The sequence below is a fragment of the Sander lucioperca genome, chromosome 22 (genome assembly GCF_008315115.2).
Source record: "Sander lucioperca isolate FBNREF2018 chromosome 22, SLUC_FBN_1.2, whole genome shotgun sequence".
NCBI lineage: Eukaryota > Metazoa > Chordata > Actinopteri > Perciformes > Percidae > Sander > Sander lucioperca.
The window spans coordinates 25,434,693-25,452,611 of NC_050194.1; the positions used below are offsets into that span (position 1 = coordinate 25,434,693).

At 41.0% G+C, this 17,919-nt stretch overlaps 2 protein-coding genes across 2 annotated transcripts; one reads left to right on the forward strand and one right to left on the reverse strand.

The window, feature by feature from the left end:
* Positions 1–2,190: 2,190 nt before the first annotated feature.
* Positions 2,191–6,159, forward strand: LOC116061085 (zinc finger protein 135-like). The gene is made up of 2 exons (XM_031314975.2): positions 2,191–2,526; positions 4,686–6,159. Exons 1-2 carry the CDS (start codon positions 2,355–2,357, stop codon positions 6,005–6,007), a joined length of 1,494 nt encoding a protein of 497 aa, XP_031170835.1. The 5' UTR covers positions 2,191–2,354; the 3' UTR covers positions 6,008–6,159.
* Positions 6,160–11,706: 5,547 nt separating this feature from the next.
* LOC116060985 (parvalbumin-like EF-hand-containing protein) lies at positions 11,707–14,018 on the reverse strand. The gene is made up of 4 exons (XM_031314797.1): positions 13,900–14,018; positions 13,639–13,774; positions 12,671–12,837; positions 11,707–11,750 (listed from the first exon to the last, which is right to left on the reverse strand). The coding sequence occupies exons 1-4, from the start codon at positions 14,003–14,005 to the stop codon at positions 11,707–11,709; spliced, it is 453 nt and encodes a 150-aa protein (XP_031170657.1). The 5' UTR covers positions 14,006–14,018.
* Between the last annotated feature and the right edge of the window lie 3,901 nt (positions 14,019–17,919).

The following is a 17,919-nucleotide window of genomic DNA, read 5'->3' on the forward strand; positions in this document are numbered from 1 at the left end:
ATTTATATTGCAAAATCTTGGGAAAAGTTCATTTTGGCTCTTGCCACTATGTAAAAACAGATGTGGGCTTTTATTCCTTCATTACAACATGGACTGCTTTTAACAGCTGCAGCATGTGCTCACATTATGATTATAGTGCATTTGCATCATAAAGTCACCAGATCAATTAAATAGAAACACATAATAATACAAAGTAGTAAAAACAACCGTATTTATCAAGCGTAGTTGTATGATGAAGCTGATATTATCTTTTCCTATCTGATTTTAGCAGTGAGATGGCTGGGGGTATCGGATTTAAAATTAGAACCTTTTATTGATCCCCATCAGAGAAATTGTTAAGTTGCAGCTGCTCACAGTCAGATTTAAGTCAAAATAAGAGAAAGAAAAAAACAGTCAAGTGTATAAAGTATAACAGCCAGAGTGCAAGAAATACAAAGTTAACTAAAAGTAAGTAAGATTAGGCAAAAAAGATCATGTTTTTGTATAATGGATTATACAAATGCTATTGAACATAAAGTATGAAGGAGTGTTTATATCTGTTGGATTTGACTAGTGGGGGGGGGGGGGGGGGCTATCAGACAGGTCGCATTCTGCTTTCCTTTCCTTGTTATACAAATCAGAACAACGTGTTTTTTTCAGTCATGCTGAGCTCTGCTATCCTAGTCTTATGTTTAATATAAACAAACATACCACATAAAGCTGCTTTTAATGTCTTCATTTTTATTCATGACACAAAAAGTCAACATATGATCCAGCTTTATGAAACCTAAAGGGAGTGGGGCTGCTGTTGCCTCAGACATGAAGAGTAACTAAATGCTGACCCCTGGTGTTGAGAACAGCTCAGTGCATCAGAAAATGTAACATGTAAAAAAAGCGCTCACCTCCAGCAGTAGGTATATAAACAGCTTGGATTATGGCCTCCGCCTCCTCCTCGAGGGTAGATGCTAGATCGGATCCGCTAGATGTGTCGACTTCACAGGACGTGCCTCATGGCCCGCCTTATTCTGCCTCTGATTGACTTACCCTGGTATTCTTACCCTAACCCTAACCAATCCCCACTCCCCATGCCTGAACCTACATACGTCACCATTCTAGCAGATCCGGTTTAGGATCTACCCTCCTCAAGGGGGATAGCTTGAAAAGTATAGCCTATACATTGAATCGGGACTGTAGTCAAGTCCACCTTTGTTGAGTCCAAGAGAGTAATTTCAAACAAAGGTGACAGCAGTGCGTACTCCGACGTCACAAGCCAAAATCTCCAGTTTCACCGGCTACATGGCAACACTGTAACCAGAGTTTCTGAAAATCTGAAAAAGTTTTCAAAAAGGTTCGATTTCAGTGACCTGATACTGTGTTTGTGTGTGGACAAACGGCCAAACCGCATCGAAAAAGCTGTGATTTTGAAAATACCTGTATTCGTGTGGACAGGGCCTAAGACTAGGACTAGTCAAGACCGAGTCAAGACCGACCAATGGGCTTGTCGTGACCCAATCAGGCGGGGGAAAATTGGCGTCAGGTCTCCGTTTGTGGCTGTTGAGACTACCCCGCAGATTCCAAACCAAAATGGGTCAGAAGCGTTTCCAAATGTCTCCGGTTTAGGGGCTCGGATATGCCAAAACAGGGGGACTGAGAGGGGGAAACGCCAGAGCAGGGGGAATGACAGGGGGAAACGCCAGAGCAGGGGGAATGACAGGGGGAAACGCCAGAGCAGGGGGAATGAGAGGGGGAAACACCAGAGCAAGGGGAATGAGGGGGGAAACACCAGAGCAGGGGGAATGAGAGGGGGAAACGCCAGAGCAGGGGGAATGAGAGGGGGAAACACCAGAGCAAGGGGAATGAGGGGGGAAACGCCAGAGCAGGGGGAATGAGAGGGGGAAATGCCAGAGCAGGGGGAATGAGAGGGGGAAACGCCAGAGCAGGGGGAATGAGAGGGGGAAACGTAGCAGAAGATATTTGTTTTTAAACCAAAACGTAGCGATGTAAGTGTAGACCAAGTTGATTTCCTGTTACAGTGTATGTGAATGACATCATATGACAGGAAGTTAATAAGGGGCCAGGCTGTTGCCTAGCAACGGAATTCCATTGGAAAGGTCATACTACAGTGTAGAATTCAGAGATATAAAACATACATTTTATAAATATATACAAAAATTGTTTCACAACTATGGTAGAAATCCTCTGTTTACAGTAAAAGTTGCATTCAACGCATTAGAATGGAATGACAGGGTTGTAACCTAGCAACAGCAGCAATTATTGTTTAAGAGACCTAATTGTTTTTATTTCAGTGTTTACTGATGAAGACATTTTAAAGCCCATTTTCTGGATAGGAAGGTTTATGGACTGTGTTTGGCTCCATGTCTGAACTGGAGGTGCTGAGACTGTTGATGAAACAGAGACTCCATGCGGCTGCTGAGGAGATTTTTGGGCTGTTTGAGAAAACTAGAGCAGATTACGAGGAGCAAAACCAGCGACAACACAAACTACTGGACGATGTTGTCAACCCTAAAGTTCAGCTACACGGATCAGGTTTGTACATCGGCAATGTTATTATTCTCAGTCGTATTAACTTCACAGGGTTTTATTTTTGTGAAGTCGGTTAGTGTTCATGTTTATTTAGGATACTCTTGTTGGTGTTACCATGACCGAGAACTGAGTTCAGTTCAAAATGTAGCTAGCTAGCCTATAGCCAACATTTAATCTAAATGTGATTTTAGTTATATTTTCTTTTGTAAAATTGTGACACTTAACATCGGATGCTAGCTTACAGCAGAAATAAACATGTTTACAGCCTGGTACAAAAACGGGTTGGGTCTCTATAACTGAACTCACCCTTTATGACATTTTATCAGAGTACAGCATAGAAAATCTGCATAGAAATATAGGAAATATTGGATATGATAGAACATCATGTAATTCTTCTAAATTCATTATTAAATTGTTTTCATTGTAAACAAACTGTATATCTGAATACAATACACATTTCCTAAAGGCTCAGTCTGCCACTTTTTAAAAAACAAAACAATTCCAGTGCTGGTTCCATGGTATTTGAATTTTGGATAGTCGTCATGGAAACATTAATTGGTCATGTGACAAGGGCTGGGAAGATTGGCAGAACAGGCAGCCGAGTGACAGAACTCTGATCCAATGGAAAATGCAATAATAGTTATCCTAGTTTATCCTATCTTAGTTTAGCTTAGCTTGACTTACTGAGAGGATGACAGGGTTGTAACCTAGCAACAGCAGCAATGGTGGCTGTGTGATAGAGGCCAAGCTGCTTTAGACTCAGTTTTCATTGCTAAGTAACTATATATATATATATATATATATATATATATATATATATATATATATATATATATATATAACGTATAATAATATATATATTGGCCTACATATTTATCTGCAACATAAAATATTTATGGCTAAATAAGCTACAATAAAAAATAAAGTACAGAAATAAATATCCACAGTTGTTATCAGTGAAGGATTGGGATAAAAAATAACGACCCTGGCATTTGCAACACACCTGTCTCTTTAAGCCCTCCTCCTGAAAAAGCCCAGTCTGCTCTGATTGGCCAGCTTGTTTCCTGGAATCTCCACTGCGCTCCAGTTTTGTTTCACTAGTTTAAACTGGAGCTACTGCAACGGAGAATATAGCAGTAAAAGCTAGCGTGAAAAAAGCTGTAGTGTGAAAAATCACCAATAAAGGCTTTTAAACCAAATATTACACAACCGGACATGTCCCAGCAGTAAAGTGAACGGAATTTGGGGAGAAATGACCAGCATTGGCCACCAAGATTACAGCTATGTCGCGTTAGCATTCAGCTACTTAATAGTTAGCAGTATGCTAACGTGAGATTGTAGTAGAATGAAGCAGCACTTTCTATCGTCATAAATCACAGATAAAGGCTTCTGAACCAAACACTACCCAATCAGACATGTTTCAGCAGTAATGCGACCTGGAATTGGGGAGAATTTAACGACATTGGCAGACCAGATGACATTGTTTACTGCCGTTTAGCCATGCAGCTTACGTTACAATAGTTAGCAGTGGGCACTAATAGAATATAGCAGCACTTTCTATAGTCAAAAACTGCATATAAAGTTAGTTACTTTGCTTGGAAACTAGTAACTGGCTCCGAAGTGAATCTTTCCATGCAGCTCTCTTCAGTGCATTTGGGCCAATCTCAAATGTCTGTGGCTACATACATGAAATAAGTTATTGACAAATTATTATAATTGTATGCCCTTCTGGCATTTGCCCAAATTCCAGATTGCTAGCCCGTCGCTGGTTGTTATTTATTCAGATTTTGTTTTTTTTAAGATTATTTTTTGGGGCTTTATCCCTTTATTAGATAGTGACAGTGGATATACAGGAAAGGTGGTAGAGAGATGGGGGGGTGATCCGCAGCAAAGGGCCGCAGTTCGGACTCGATCCCGGGCCGCTGCAAAGGCCTACATGGGGCGCACACTCTTACTGGGTGAGCTGGTCGTCGCCCCTTATTCAGATTTTAACACTAAAATGTTTCTAGCTTCCTCAAAATTGGGAACCAACATTTCTTTTTGCAGAATATAAGATGAAATGAACACTGCAGATCAGGAATCATCACTGATCTCATACATAAAGTAATGTTACCAGAGATACCAGTGTGAAGTCACAGTTGTCCATAATGTGCTCCCTGCAGATGTCCAGCAACTGTTGGTGATTAAAGCCGATTTTCCCCCTGAGTGGAGCCCCGGCCTGGACCATGAGGACACAGACCCCCTCCACATAAAAGAGGAGCAGGAGGAAGTCTGGATCAGTCCGGAGGGAGAGCAGTTCAATGGGCTGGAGGAGGCCAACATCGCCCGCTTCCCTTTCACTCCTGTTCCTGTGAAGATTAAAGATGAAGATCGGTCTTCGCAGCTCCATCAAAGCCCAACGCAGGACAACAGAGAGGCAGAGCCTCCCGCCAGCTGCTCAGCTACGCAGATAAAAACAGAAACCGATGGAGAGGACTGTGGAGGATCAGAACCAGCCAGGAACCCAGAACCAGATACTGAATCACAACCAGATACCGATGATGAAAGGGTTTCAGACTCTTCTGACACTGAACTCAGTTATGATGATTGGCAAAAACCTTTGTCCGATTCCGGATCCGAAACCGAAAACAGTGATCGGATGGAGACCAGGGCACCTGAGCCGGCTGCAAATGCTCTGAAACTTAAGGAAGTCCCTTTAAGTGATGAGCGATGTAACGCTGGCAAAAAATCCTTTGGCTTCTTTAAGTGTAGTAGAAGATTTTACTACAAGGGATGGCTTCAGGGACACATGAAATGTCATTTTGGAAAGAGGTCTTCTAGATGTTTGGTTCCTAAGAAATGTTTGAGAGCGAAGCAAAAGGTGGATTCACAGACCAGAGTCCACACAGGAGAGAAACTATCGGGTTGTGATGTTTGTGGGAAAGTGTTAAAAAGGAAGGCAGATCTTCAGCGACACATGAGAATCCACACAGGAGAGAAATCGTTTGGTTGTGATGTTTGTGGGAAAAGATTTACTCACCAGTCAACTCTTAAGAGACACATGAGAGTCCACACAGGAGAGAAACCATTTGGTTGTGATGTTTGTGGGAAAAGATTTAACCAGCAGTCAACTCTTAAGACACACACAAGAATCCACACAGGAGAGAAATCGTTTGGTTGTGATGTTTGTGAGAAAAGATTTAACCAGCAGTCAACTCTTAAGAGACACATGAGAATCCACACAGGAGAGAAACCATTTGGTTGTGATGTTTGTGGGAAAAGATTTAAACAGTTAGCACATCTTAAGACACACATGAGAATCCACACAGGAGAGAAATCGTTTGGTTGTGATGTTTGTGAGAAAAGATTTAATCACCAGTCAACTCTTAAGAGACACATAAGAGTCCACACAGGAGAAAAACCGGAAATTTACCAGGAAGGCAAATGTGAAGTCACACATGAGAGTGCACACAGGAGAGAAATAGTTCTTTTCAGTCTGTTGTGAACGATTCATTGTGTAAATGTGTTGTTAAGAACCACAACAGTTTTTATCATCTTTTATTGTTTTGATGTATTTTACATTTGTCTTTCTTTTGTGTTCTGGGTTTAAAATCTGTAAATTGTTTTAAATGTTCCCTTTGTCAAAGTTGTGTTTAGAGCTGCAAAGATGAATTGATTCATCATCTAGTTGTCAACTATTAAAGTGCCCATATTATGAAAAAATCACTTTTTCTGGGATTTGGGGTGTTCTTTTGTGTCTCTGGTGCTTCCACACACATACAAACTTTGAATAAAATCCATCCATGGTGTTTAGAGTGAGATCCGGTTTCTGAATGTGTCCTGCCTTCAGTCTCTGGGTGAGCTGTTCAAAATCGGCACGGCTTGTGACGTCACAAGCCGAAACGAGTAGGCTAACCGCAACCATTAGCTCGTAGCGTTAGCATGCTAACGCTATGGCTAACGCTAGCTTGCTAACGCTAGCATGCTACCTCATTCTCAATAGCAAAGCACTGCTACAACACACACAAGTTCACCATAATCTACAAAAGAACTACTTCCATGTGCGCCCTCATTTAGAAGTCTCCCAGCTAATCCTGCCTTGTAACTGACCCACGTTGTAGAAACAGCCTTTCTTTTACTGTCTATGGAGCTAGCTAGCTAGCTGACATGATCTACATCTGAGCTACTGGGCATGTGCAGTGCAATCAAAGATAGTACAGAAGAAGAAGAAGAAAAGAGGTCTCACTCTGTAGCTAAAACAGAGACCAGCTGAAAAGAGGATCTGCAGCAGTGAGAGAGAGCACTGCAGTACAACAAAAATATGGTGTTTTTTGAAAATTAAACCATGTAAACCTATTCTGGTACAACCTTAAAATACAATTATGAACCTGAAAATGATCATAATATGGCTGCTTTAAATAAATCGTCACATTTTGATAATCGATTAATTGGTTTGAGTCATTTTATATGAAAAAAGATTCTCTGATTCCAGCTTGTTAAATGTGAATATTGTTCTAGTCTCTTCTCTCCTCTGTGACAGTAAACTGAATATCTTTGAGTTGTGAACAAAACAAGACATTTGAGGACGTCATCTTGGGCTTTGGGAAAACACTGAGCCACATTTTGTTTTTACCATTTTCTGACATTTTAGAGACCAAACAACTAATCCATTCATCCAGGAAATAATCGACAGATCAATCGACTATGAAAATACACCATACCATACACAGTCCTATATATCTATATATTTATCTTTATTTATCTGTAGTTTATTGTTGTTTACTGTTTGTTTACTTTTTGTAAAAAATATTTAGCTAAAAGTTTATTGTTATTGTTATTCTTATACTGTATTTTTTCTATACTGTATTTTTTTTTATACCTCTTTATTTAAAGAGTGTTTTGTAAGTTGCTAAAATCTGCTGCTGGAAATCTAATTTCCTTGCGGGAGTCATCCCAAAAGGATCAATAAAGAGAAGTCTAAGTCTATAAGACTAAGTCTAAATTATTGTTAGATGCAGCCCTAATTGTTTGTAAATGAGAGGGAAGAGAATGTCTGATAAATCTTTATTATATTATGGGAAATGACAACATAAAGTAAGTCTGAGATGGAGGAAACAGAAAAGAAACCAATAACGCTGCAATAAGGGAATATATGACATTTCCTGTAATGTCTAATCAATATATATTCAAACTGTGTGATCCAGTCATCTGACATACTGGATTGTATTTTTAAAATTAGATAGAGGGAAGGGGAGACCTTGAAAGTGTAATTTCTGACTTGGAGTCTGACCTTTTAAAAAAAAAAATGTATTAACATAAACTAGGGATGTAACGGTATGAAAATGTAACCTCACGGTTATAGTGACCAAAATGATCATGGTTTTCGGTATTATCGCGGTATTTTTAAAAGTGTGTTCAATATGTTCAGAAAGCACTGATAAGCCTACACAAGCTGAAATAGTTTCAAAAAGTGTAACGTTGTAAAGTGTTTATTATATTACAAAAATACAGGCAAAACCTTATCAAAAGTGCAACTTTTAACATAAAATGTAAACAGTTTATTTGTCAGGAACATTTCCAGTAGTGCAGGTTTAAATTACACAAATCCCCTGTCCTTTGGCATTCTTATAATAACCAAAATATGTCCGTGCTTCAGACTTCGTACTCTTAGAGGGCTGATAAATGTCCTGAGCGCTGTCATCTCCTCCTTCTGCCATGATCACATACTGGATTGTATTTTTAAAATTAAATAGAGGGAAGGGGAGACCATTAAAGTGTAATTTCTGACTTGGAGTCTGACCTTTTTAAAAAAAAAAAGTGTATTAAAGGGGTGATGGAATGATTATATATATATATATATATATATATATATATATATATATATATATATATATATATATCTCCTTACGGTCGCCTTATACAACACGGTCTCACAGCAGTTTGTGTAATTGTCACGTTATTTTTAATCTATTGATTTGTGTACAACAACACGTTTATCTCGTTTTTCGCATGGTGGCCAGCACGAAATGGGAACCATCTATTCAGAGGTTGGGTTTAGGAAAAACACAACGGGGAAAGGACGCCTCACATGCTGGGAGGCGACAATAACGGGACGGATGTGATTAGGAAGACAATGGGGAAAGGACGCCTCACACGCCGGGAGACGGCCACTGGGGACGCGCGACAATAACGGGACGGTTGTGGAAGACAACGGGGAAACAAAACGCCACACGCGCGGAACGCAATCACCGCTCTACTGGGTGAAAGTCCTGTATTGTTTGACCCATCCACCACCCCGACCAACCTCCCTATGCAGATTTTCGGCTTTTCATACTAGTCCCTACCGTTTTCGTGCTGTGATCACGAAATATGCTTCCCATTGAAATACATTACTTTACATTTTCATGCTGGCCACCACAAAAAAAATGAGAAAAACGTCCCTGTGAACACAAATCAATAGATTAAATAACGTGACCATTTCACGAACTGCCGTGAGACTGGGTTGCCTTATAGGGTATGTAACATTGGTTGAGCTGAAAATGGCCCGGGTGCTATTCTATGGGTCCTAATGCATCCCTGTGTTTTGGCCCTATTTGGAACAAGAGCTTTTCTTCCAAATATGGTATGCTCATGAATATTTAGATGAGGTGCGCACTGATTGTTTGAGCGAACCACATACACATACAGTGGAGACGAGACAGCAGGTCTCATATTTCAGACACTGCAATGTTATACATTGTTAGTCTGCTATTTCATTACTAAATTCACTTCTGAGACTTTTTTATGTGAGAAATCAACTATGTAAAGGTCAAATATGTGCCGTTTTACGAAAATTGATGGCTAATTGCAAATTTTGTCCGACTGTGTGTCGGAGTTCATGAGCTCCGTGACAGCGGCCGGTGCTGCCTGGGTTGCTGCCCCGCCGCCCGGCCTGTCCTTTCACAGACCCCGGGTACACTATCAGCATAACTATAGTATATTTACAGTTTGAATTTCGTCACGGCATGTTTATCACAGCTACCCTAAGGTCTTACAAAGCTAACACTTTTGTCCGATTTCAATTTAAGGCATTTTTGTGAATTTGAGGGGTCTCGTTAGGAGGAGCTGCTAGCTAGGGTATGTGTCTCATTCAATCCTATGGGAAAAGATCGCCGCTACACTTTCGGCATAACTATAGTATATTTACACTTTGAATTTCGGCACGGCATGTATATCACAGCTACCGTAAGGTCTTACAAAGATTAGCTAACACTTTTGTCCGATTTCAATTTAATGCATTTTTGTGAATTTCAGAGGTCTCGTTAGGAGGAGGCTAGCTAGCTCTCATTGATAGAGCTCCATCCAGCTCACTGCGGGCTCTATCAATGAGACTCGCGGACAAGAGGCGTTTATTTCCCCGATCGTTTTTTAATAACTCAACACACATATCCATTATAAGATTAACTGGAACCTGTGGTAAGAGATTGCGGGCGTAACAAGCTCGCTGACCGCGCTCTCACTCACTCACACCGGCCATTTAGCAGGAAGAGGGGAGGGAGAGCAGCGAGCTGCAGGCCCTGGAGCTCTGTCAAGGCAGCGGCGTTTGGTAGTCCAGTAACCCAGAAACGGTGACTTTGCGCGGGTATGGAGCACTGCGGGCTGCCGGCTGTGACGGAGCTCCATCTAGCTCACAGCGGGCCGGGGTCTGTGAAGGAGGACAGGCCGGGCGGCAAGGTAGCAACGCAGGCAGCACCGGCTGCTGAACTCCGACACACAGTCGGACAAAATATGCAATTAGCCATACATTTTCGTAAAACAGCACATATTTGACCTCTACATAGTTGATTTCTCGCATAAAAAAGTCTCAGAAGTGAATTTAGTGATGAAATTGCAGGCGAACAATGTATACAATCTGCGCGACCTATTCAGAAGACTACCTGATCTCAGATCAGTGGTGTAGCCTATGTATGATATCAACTCAGTGGTTCGTTGAGGTTTGCCCGTTTTCAGAGATTCTATGTATATCCTATTTACCCACCAAACTGTCGTTATTCAACTATGACAAGGTAAAATCGGTTTTGCTTTCTATCACCCCTTTAACATAAACTCTTACTCTTTATCTCAGTGGGTTTGTGATTCTTTCTTGGTTTGTTAGGGCATACTCACACTTGGCCCAGTTGCCTTTAAACCGTGCCCGAGCACGATTGTCCGATAGTCTAGCTAGCTGTCTGGATTTACCCTGCAGAGATCTGAGGAGCAGGATATCGGCCTAAATGAGTGAAATCCGGTGGAATTTCCATCGGAAACGGAGGAATCCCAGGAAGTGGAACGTCTAGGATATAGACTACGCCGACTGCAATTCCCATTCATCTGTAAGGTCAGAACCAGACCCAAGCACATTTAGCGATCACACTGATGTGTACCGTGCCCAAGTCCAACCGAAACCGTGCCCTGGTCCACCACTTTCAACCCTGCCGGGGCACTGCACATTAAAGACCGGACTTTGGGGTCAAACTAGTGGCGGGGCTAGAAAGGGGGCATGGGGAGGCACCAGCACCCCCTGAAACATGATTGCACCCCCACCCCCATCCATTGGGCTAGAGTGCTGTCAATCTGACAACTGTGATTTCCATTTGATCAGAGTACTGTCACTTGGCTGCCTGTTCTGACAATCTTCCCAGCTCTTGTCACATGACCAATTAATGTTTCCATGACGACTATTCAAAATTCTGACACCATGGAAGCAGCACTGGAATTGTTTTTTAAAAAGGGCAGACTGAGCATATAGAAAATGTGTTATGTATTCGGATATACAATTTGTTTAAAATGAAAACAAGTGAAATTAATAATGAATGTGATGTATTATTACTACAGACAAAAGGTGAAGACTTATTTCTGAATTTCTATTTATAGTTCTGTTTAAAACCAGGGTGGTGTCTTGGTGATACATACAGTGTGCTTGTACCTACTACTTTTCTTTTTAGCAGACAAACAAACTCAGATCCAGGTTAAGTGTTTTTGGCACAAGGCAGTGAGCCAATAAAGCAATAATGTTTTCAACTTGAACAAACTTAACGTTTGCTCTTTTTCATTTAGCAAAGTGATAACAGTCTTCACAATCCCTACAGTGTTGATCTACAGAAGGAAGAAGAGCATTCTTTAAGGTGGGTAGATCGTCTTCCTCTCCTTGTATCTCCTCGGTAGTACGGATTAACCACGTGACCTCTACTTTCTCGGTTTCTTCTCCATCTTCACCATGTCTGAAAACTCTGCAAGGCATGGAGGGACACACAGAAATCAGGCAATTAATGAAGCTGCATTTTCTAATAAAAAGTTTGCACTATCTTGATAGTCTATATCGACGACGTTTCATTTCTGGGATTGTTCAGGTGCTGCCGGAAATTCCGCCAGATGTCCCTCATTCTCGGCCGGATGTCCGTCCCCTTCCTCTTTCTTTGTGTTGGCGTTTTAACCTCTGGTGGATTTCTGAGGACTATGGTTTCACTGCTCCTCAGATCTATGGAGGGTAAATCCATCCAGACTATCTGTCCAATCTGAGTTATCTGTTGCACGACTAAAACAACCTTTGAACGTACGTGTTCCACCAAACCAAGTTCCTTCCCAGCAGTGGTGGAATGTAACTAAGTACATTTACTCCAGTACTCTACTTTAGTACAAATGTTGAGGTACTTGTACTTGAGTCTTTTTTTTTCATGCCACTTTCTACTTCTACTTCGCTACATTTCAGAGAGAAATATTGTACTTTTTTACCTCCACTACATTCATCTGTTACAGCTTTAGTTACTAGTTACTTTACACATTAAGAGTTTTGAACACAACACATGGAGTTTATAAAATATGATATAACAATATAACGGCCTACAAGTCCAGCTGAACTGTCTTTTCCAGTTGCTAAAATGTGAGGATTTTTCGGCATTGAGTACTTTTACTTTTAATACTTTAAGTACATTTCCTGATACTACTTACATACTTTTACTTCATTAACAGTGCATGACTATCTATTTAAATAACTGCAAACCAACTGCAATACATTGACAGGATCATCACAGAAGCGCTGCACCATGCTGAGTTTATTTGCTGTTCACAGAGCTTTTTAGAAATGTGAGAAATCAGCGTTTTCTATTTACTGCATGTATCTGTTGAGCTTTGTAAAGCCTGCTGTACTAACTGCTGACCCTCAGTGGTGACAGCAGGCCAGTGCACCAGAGGGCGCCCTCACCTCTGTAGTCGATGCGTCCGTCTCCATCAGTGTCGACAGCCTGGATCACGGCCTCCGCCTCCTCATCGGAGAGGGGAGCGAACGGGGTCGCAGCCGGCACTGTCGACAGAATGTACCTGTGAACAGAGAAACCTGTATCAGATAGCATGAGTAACTATCAGTGGTGGAATGTAACTAAGTACATTTACTGTAGTACTGTACTTAAGTCCAAATGTTGAGGTACTTGTACTTTACTTTACTTGATAAAACTACAGTGACCAACTGTGTTAGGGAATTACTGAGCCTTTTTCTAAAATGAAATATGTAATATCTGTGACATGTTTTTCAAATATTTACATCTTCAGTTTTCAGGGAAGCTGAAAATGAAGAATTTTGGATTTGTTGGCAAGATGAGAGCAGGGGCAGGCTAGAAGGGGGGCATGGGGTGGGACCAGCCCCCCCTGAAATATGATTCCCTTCCACCAATGCCATCCCTGGTGTGTGTGTCCCCTATCAATCTGACAACTGTGATTTCCAGTGATACTGTCACTCGGCTGCCTGTTCTGCCAATCTTCCCAGCCCTTGTCAAATGACCAATTCATGTTTCCATGGTGACTATCCAAAATTCTGATACCATGGAAGCAGCACTGGAATTGTTTTTTTAAAAAGTGGCAGACTGAGCATATAGAAAATGTGTGTTGTATTCTGATATACAATTTGTTTAAAATGAAAACAAGTGAAATTAATAATGAATGTGATGTTTTATTTTGCAGAATTACATTATATATGTTTTTCTATCCTATCCAATATTTACTATATTACTAAGCACATTTTCTATGCGGTATTCTGATAAAAGCCCCCCGACTGATTATTTGTTCCCCCTGTGCCCCCCCCACTTCAAAAATCCTGGAATCGCCCCTGGAGAGTAGGGCTCCTACTTGATCTCGTTCCACTCTATGTAGCCGCTGCCGTCTTTGTCGAGCATCATGAAGGCCTTCTTGATGGCCTCCTCTCTTTGCTCTGAGGTCTTGAACTGCCTCATGTACTCCAGAAACCTGCTGTAGTTGAAGTTCCCTGCAGAGAGTCACAAAAAGATGACCTCAGACGGTGAAATCATCGGCATGACTGCCTCCTCGTTCATCACGGCCACATCAAATCCACACACACACACACACACACACACACAGACAGATTGTCACCTTGCATTCTCATGTCCCGTGGCATGTGGTCCACATCCTGCTCTGTGAGGGACGCGCCCATGGCCACAGCCACCTTCTTCACCTGCGGCCGGAAGTCGTCCTCCATGTTCTCCACGTGTGTCCTGAGCTGGAGATCAGCAGGAGAGAAGTAAACAGGCAGTTAAATCAAAGGTGAAAAGTACGGGTGCACAATTCATCGCAATTTTATCGAAATCACAATATGTTCAGTGACCCCTAGGGGGTCCTCAGAGTTACTGCAGGGGGAGCCAAATTATTGTTTGATATATATTATTTGAATTGTTTGTTTTTTAAATTAAAATATGTCTCAAAATATACATTACCACGAATCCAACATATTATAAGCAAAGATGAATCGGCCTATTCGTAAAAAAAAAAAAAAGAAAAATCGTACTTTGCCTTCCACGTGTTTAACATTAAAAACATAATGTTTAAATAATATATTATATCTATGTATCAATTTTCATCCATCTGTCCCAGTTTAATATGCAACTACATTTTTATACAATATATGAAGTAGGGGGTCCCTGCTCGGCCTCTCTTTCAGCTAAGCGTTATTATGTAACCCATGCAACTTCTAGACAAGACCCGCCCTTCAATAGTATTCACACACTACTATTGGCCAGGCGTCCATGCCTACGCAAGGTAACATAACCTGATTTGTTCAGGTCCTATCCCTTGACCAATCAGCTATCCTAACCTTAACCACTCGAGGTCAATGCCTAATTGGTTGTGACCCAACCAATCGAGCTGCTTCGTAGGGCGGGGCTTGTCTAGAAGTTATGTGGGATCCATAATAATGCTTCAGCTAAGGGGTCCTTGGCCTAAAAAACGTTGAAGACCCCTGGATTATCTAAATCGCAGGGGGGCGCAATATTTGTTAAAGGTAAAATATGTGTCAAACCATTCTGAATGAAGTATTGTGGTGCTGCAGAGATGTCCCGACCTACAAATCCTATCCTACAGACTAAAGAAATCATCTTTCTTTGGTACAGATCCTCACAAAAATCACACCATAATCATTTAATTTTTTTATTTTAATTTTAATATTTTTCAATGAGAATAATGATACAGAAATTATCATTCCCTCCACTATTGTGAGTCATATTGCAATCGCAATACCAGTCAAAATAATCACAATAAGATACTTTCCTCATATTGTGCAGCTCTAGTGACATACATTTACTGAAAGCTCCCATATTATGATCATTTTGAGATTCATACTCTTATTTTAAGTTTGGGGTTTCTACTAGAATGTTAAATGTTCAGTGTTAATGTTTTCTGTTAATGTTCAGAAAACACTTTATTTTCCTCATACTGTCTGTCTGAAATACTCCATTGCAGCTGGGGAATGACTGTAATGCCACTGCAGCGATACTTTCTATCTACATATAGTACAGTTATGACATCACAACCATACAGAAGTCCTGACGGCTCGTTTAAAGGCAGAGTTTCTGAATATGGGCTGTGTGCATTTCTTTTGAGCGTTTTGATACTTTCGCAATATTTATATAGTACCTTAACCTGCTTTATAATCTAAACAGACATGGAAATCTCACTTTTTACAATATGGAACCTTTAAATCATTCAAAACAAGGCATACATAAACTCTACTGTTACTTCAACATGAGTATTTTGACTTATTTCTTTTCCTCTGTGGTTTTTGTGTAGTATTTTTCTATTTCAGTTTGCCACTTTGGCCTAAATAAAGGGAACTTCCTTCCACATCTACCTCTTTTTCATCATCACTGAGTCTCCAACAAATGTCTGCTGTTCCTTTTTATAATTTCTTGGCAGACTCAGAGGCTTGTTAATCATCACTGGCACCAAACGTTGCCCGACTCTAAATCAATACAACCTCAATTACCTGATTCAAGTGATTAGTCACAGCTGGATTGGGTAGGTCATGGATATTTCAGGTCCCCATCCACAGCTGGAAGCATAGAAAATTGTTGTCCTCTCGGCTAAAATTTTTTTTTTCTATTTCTATTCACTGATGTTTTTTTCCCTTTTTAGAGTTTTTGCCGCATTTTCTTTTCTTTTTTTTCAGATGTTTTTGTTGCTTTTTTTGTCATTTTAACGCTTTTTCTATGTTATTTTTTTGTTGTTGATATTTTTGTTGCTTTCTTGGTGCTTAGCTGACTTTTTGTTTTTTTTGTTGAAATTCTTTTGACTTTTTCCCCCCACACCAGTATAAACACCACTAAAACCAAATTATAAACACTAATTTTACACTTATTCTTGGAATTCATGGTCAATAAACCTAATCTTTATGAAATCATACCTGATTTTTGAGTTTAAAAAGCAGAAATATGCTACAATATTGAATAAAACACCCAAAATTCAATTAAAGTAATGAACTGATCTTTACTTTTACTTGTGAAGAGTGTTGTATGGAACCATCCGTGTTATTTTGAACCCATATTTCTGCTATAGAAACTTTGAAAATGGGTCAAATTTGACCCAAGGTCAACAGGAGGGTGAATGATGTCTATCAACGCTGATCTCAGAGGACACTTTTCAGTGTGTGAGTATCCGAGACATAAATGGGGGTATAAATGTATCCAGGTTAACTTTAAAGGAATTAGTTGCGTAAACAGCATGCAGAATGCAGCAGAGACTGAAAAACAGCCAGTGACGCTACTCAACATAAAGCAGAGCATTGCTGCATTTCCACCGATGGTTTCATCATTCCTCCTCTACTCGTCTACTGATTTCACACCATCATTCGGATCAAGATGAACGTGTGCTTTTTCTCATTAGCTAGAGGCTCTATACAGACACACCAAACATCAAACACGACCATTTTTTTCAACGCCCCCCCCCCCATTCACCTCCAGTTCTCATCATTCCCAGGACCCAGGGTTCCTCCATCAGAAGCCCCGCTTCACATCACCTCGATCCAGATCTACAGGCTTCCTTTATCCCTTCATCACCTCCACCAGCATCTAGACTCCATCGGGTGGATATTCCTGTATTTCCACAGCTTCTATACCCCTTATAGTTTAACATTGCGATGGAGTCTAATCGCCAAAGAGTCTAACATATCAACCTTTCACGCACCATGTTGATTAAACTTATTTCACTCTTAAATGAAGTCTCTCCTGATTGAATTAGCAACCATGATAGCAAAAGAGAAAACAAGTCTTACTTCAGGCCAATCAGCTCTGAAAATATTGGAAATCATTACCAGTTACAGACCAGTGACCACCCTTTCCAACATATCCTGTCCAGTACTCACCAGATTCAAGGTTTACTGGTAGAGTCCAGCTGACCTCCCCCCCCCTCTCTCCGTCTCTTATATACGGGAAGGACGCAGCCCCCAGTGGCCTTGCACCTGTCTCCCCGGCGGAGCCGTTCTCCATTAAAACCTTGGCTCCTGCTGCTGCAGACAAGCACACATCTCTCCAGATGTACTGGGACAAGACCCCACATTAGGCCTGTTAATGGGGTTGAACTGGAGGGCAGCCTTCGTACGGCTCTTGGGAGTTATTCATGTTTGGTGCATCCAGACTTAAAGGGATACTTCACCGATTAGCATTAAGCTTTGTATCAGTAGAAACCCGGTAGTATTTTCGAATGGCCGTGCTTCCCTCCCTCATGTCCCCCTGAGACGAGAGATCTGTGTATTATGTATCTGGAAAAAAACCTCTGATGACGCAAAAATCGTCATTCTGCGCTAGGGGCTAGGGACTACAGCCAGAGCTAGTTCCGTATGTTTTCAACCCACCCACAGGGGGTGGGACCTCACTCCCAGAATTTCCAAATAGTGTCAGCAATCTTGAAGCTAAGCTAACAGGCTATTGCTCTGTAGAGAAAGCTGAGTAATTAATTCATACGGGAGTGTTTATACTTGGTGTTTACATCCCACCAAGTGCTAGCTAATGCTACCAATGCGTTAGCTGAACTTTACGGAGCTATCAGTGAGCTCCAAAGTGCACATCCGGATGGACTATTTATTGATGCTGGTGATTTCAACCACGCAAATCTCAAGAAAGTTCT

What these genes read in the sequence shown, in the direction of transcription:
- LOC116061085 (XM_031314975.2), top strand. Translation starts at nt 2,355, where the DNA reads ATGTCTGAACTGGAGGTGCTGAGACTGTTGATGAAACAGAGACTCCAT. An exon ending in AGTTCAGCTACACGGATCAG is followed by an intron (nt 2,527 to 4,685) that starts GTTTGTACATCG and finishes TGCTCCCTGCAG; the next exon opens with ATGTCCAGCAACTGTTGGTG.
- LOC116060985 (XM_031314797.1), bottom strand. Translation starts at nt 14,005, where the DNA reads ATGGAGGACGACTTCCGGCCGCAGGTGAAGAAGGTGGCTGTGGCCATG. An exon ending in ATAGAGTGGAACGAGATCAA is followed by an intron (nt 12,838 to 13,638) that starts GTAGGAGCCCTA and finishes CTCTGTTCACAG; the next exon opens with GTACATTCTGTCGACAGTGC. An exon ending in GTCACCACTGAGGGTCAGCA is followed by an intron (nt 11,751 to 12,670) that starts GTTAGTACAGCA and finishes CATGCCTTGCAG; the next exon opens with AGTTTTCAGACATGGTGAAG.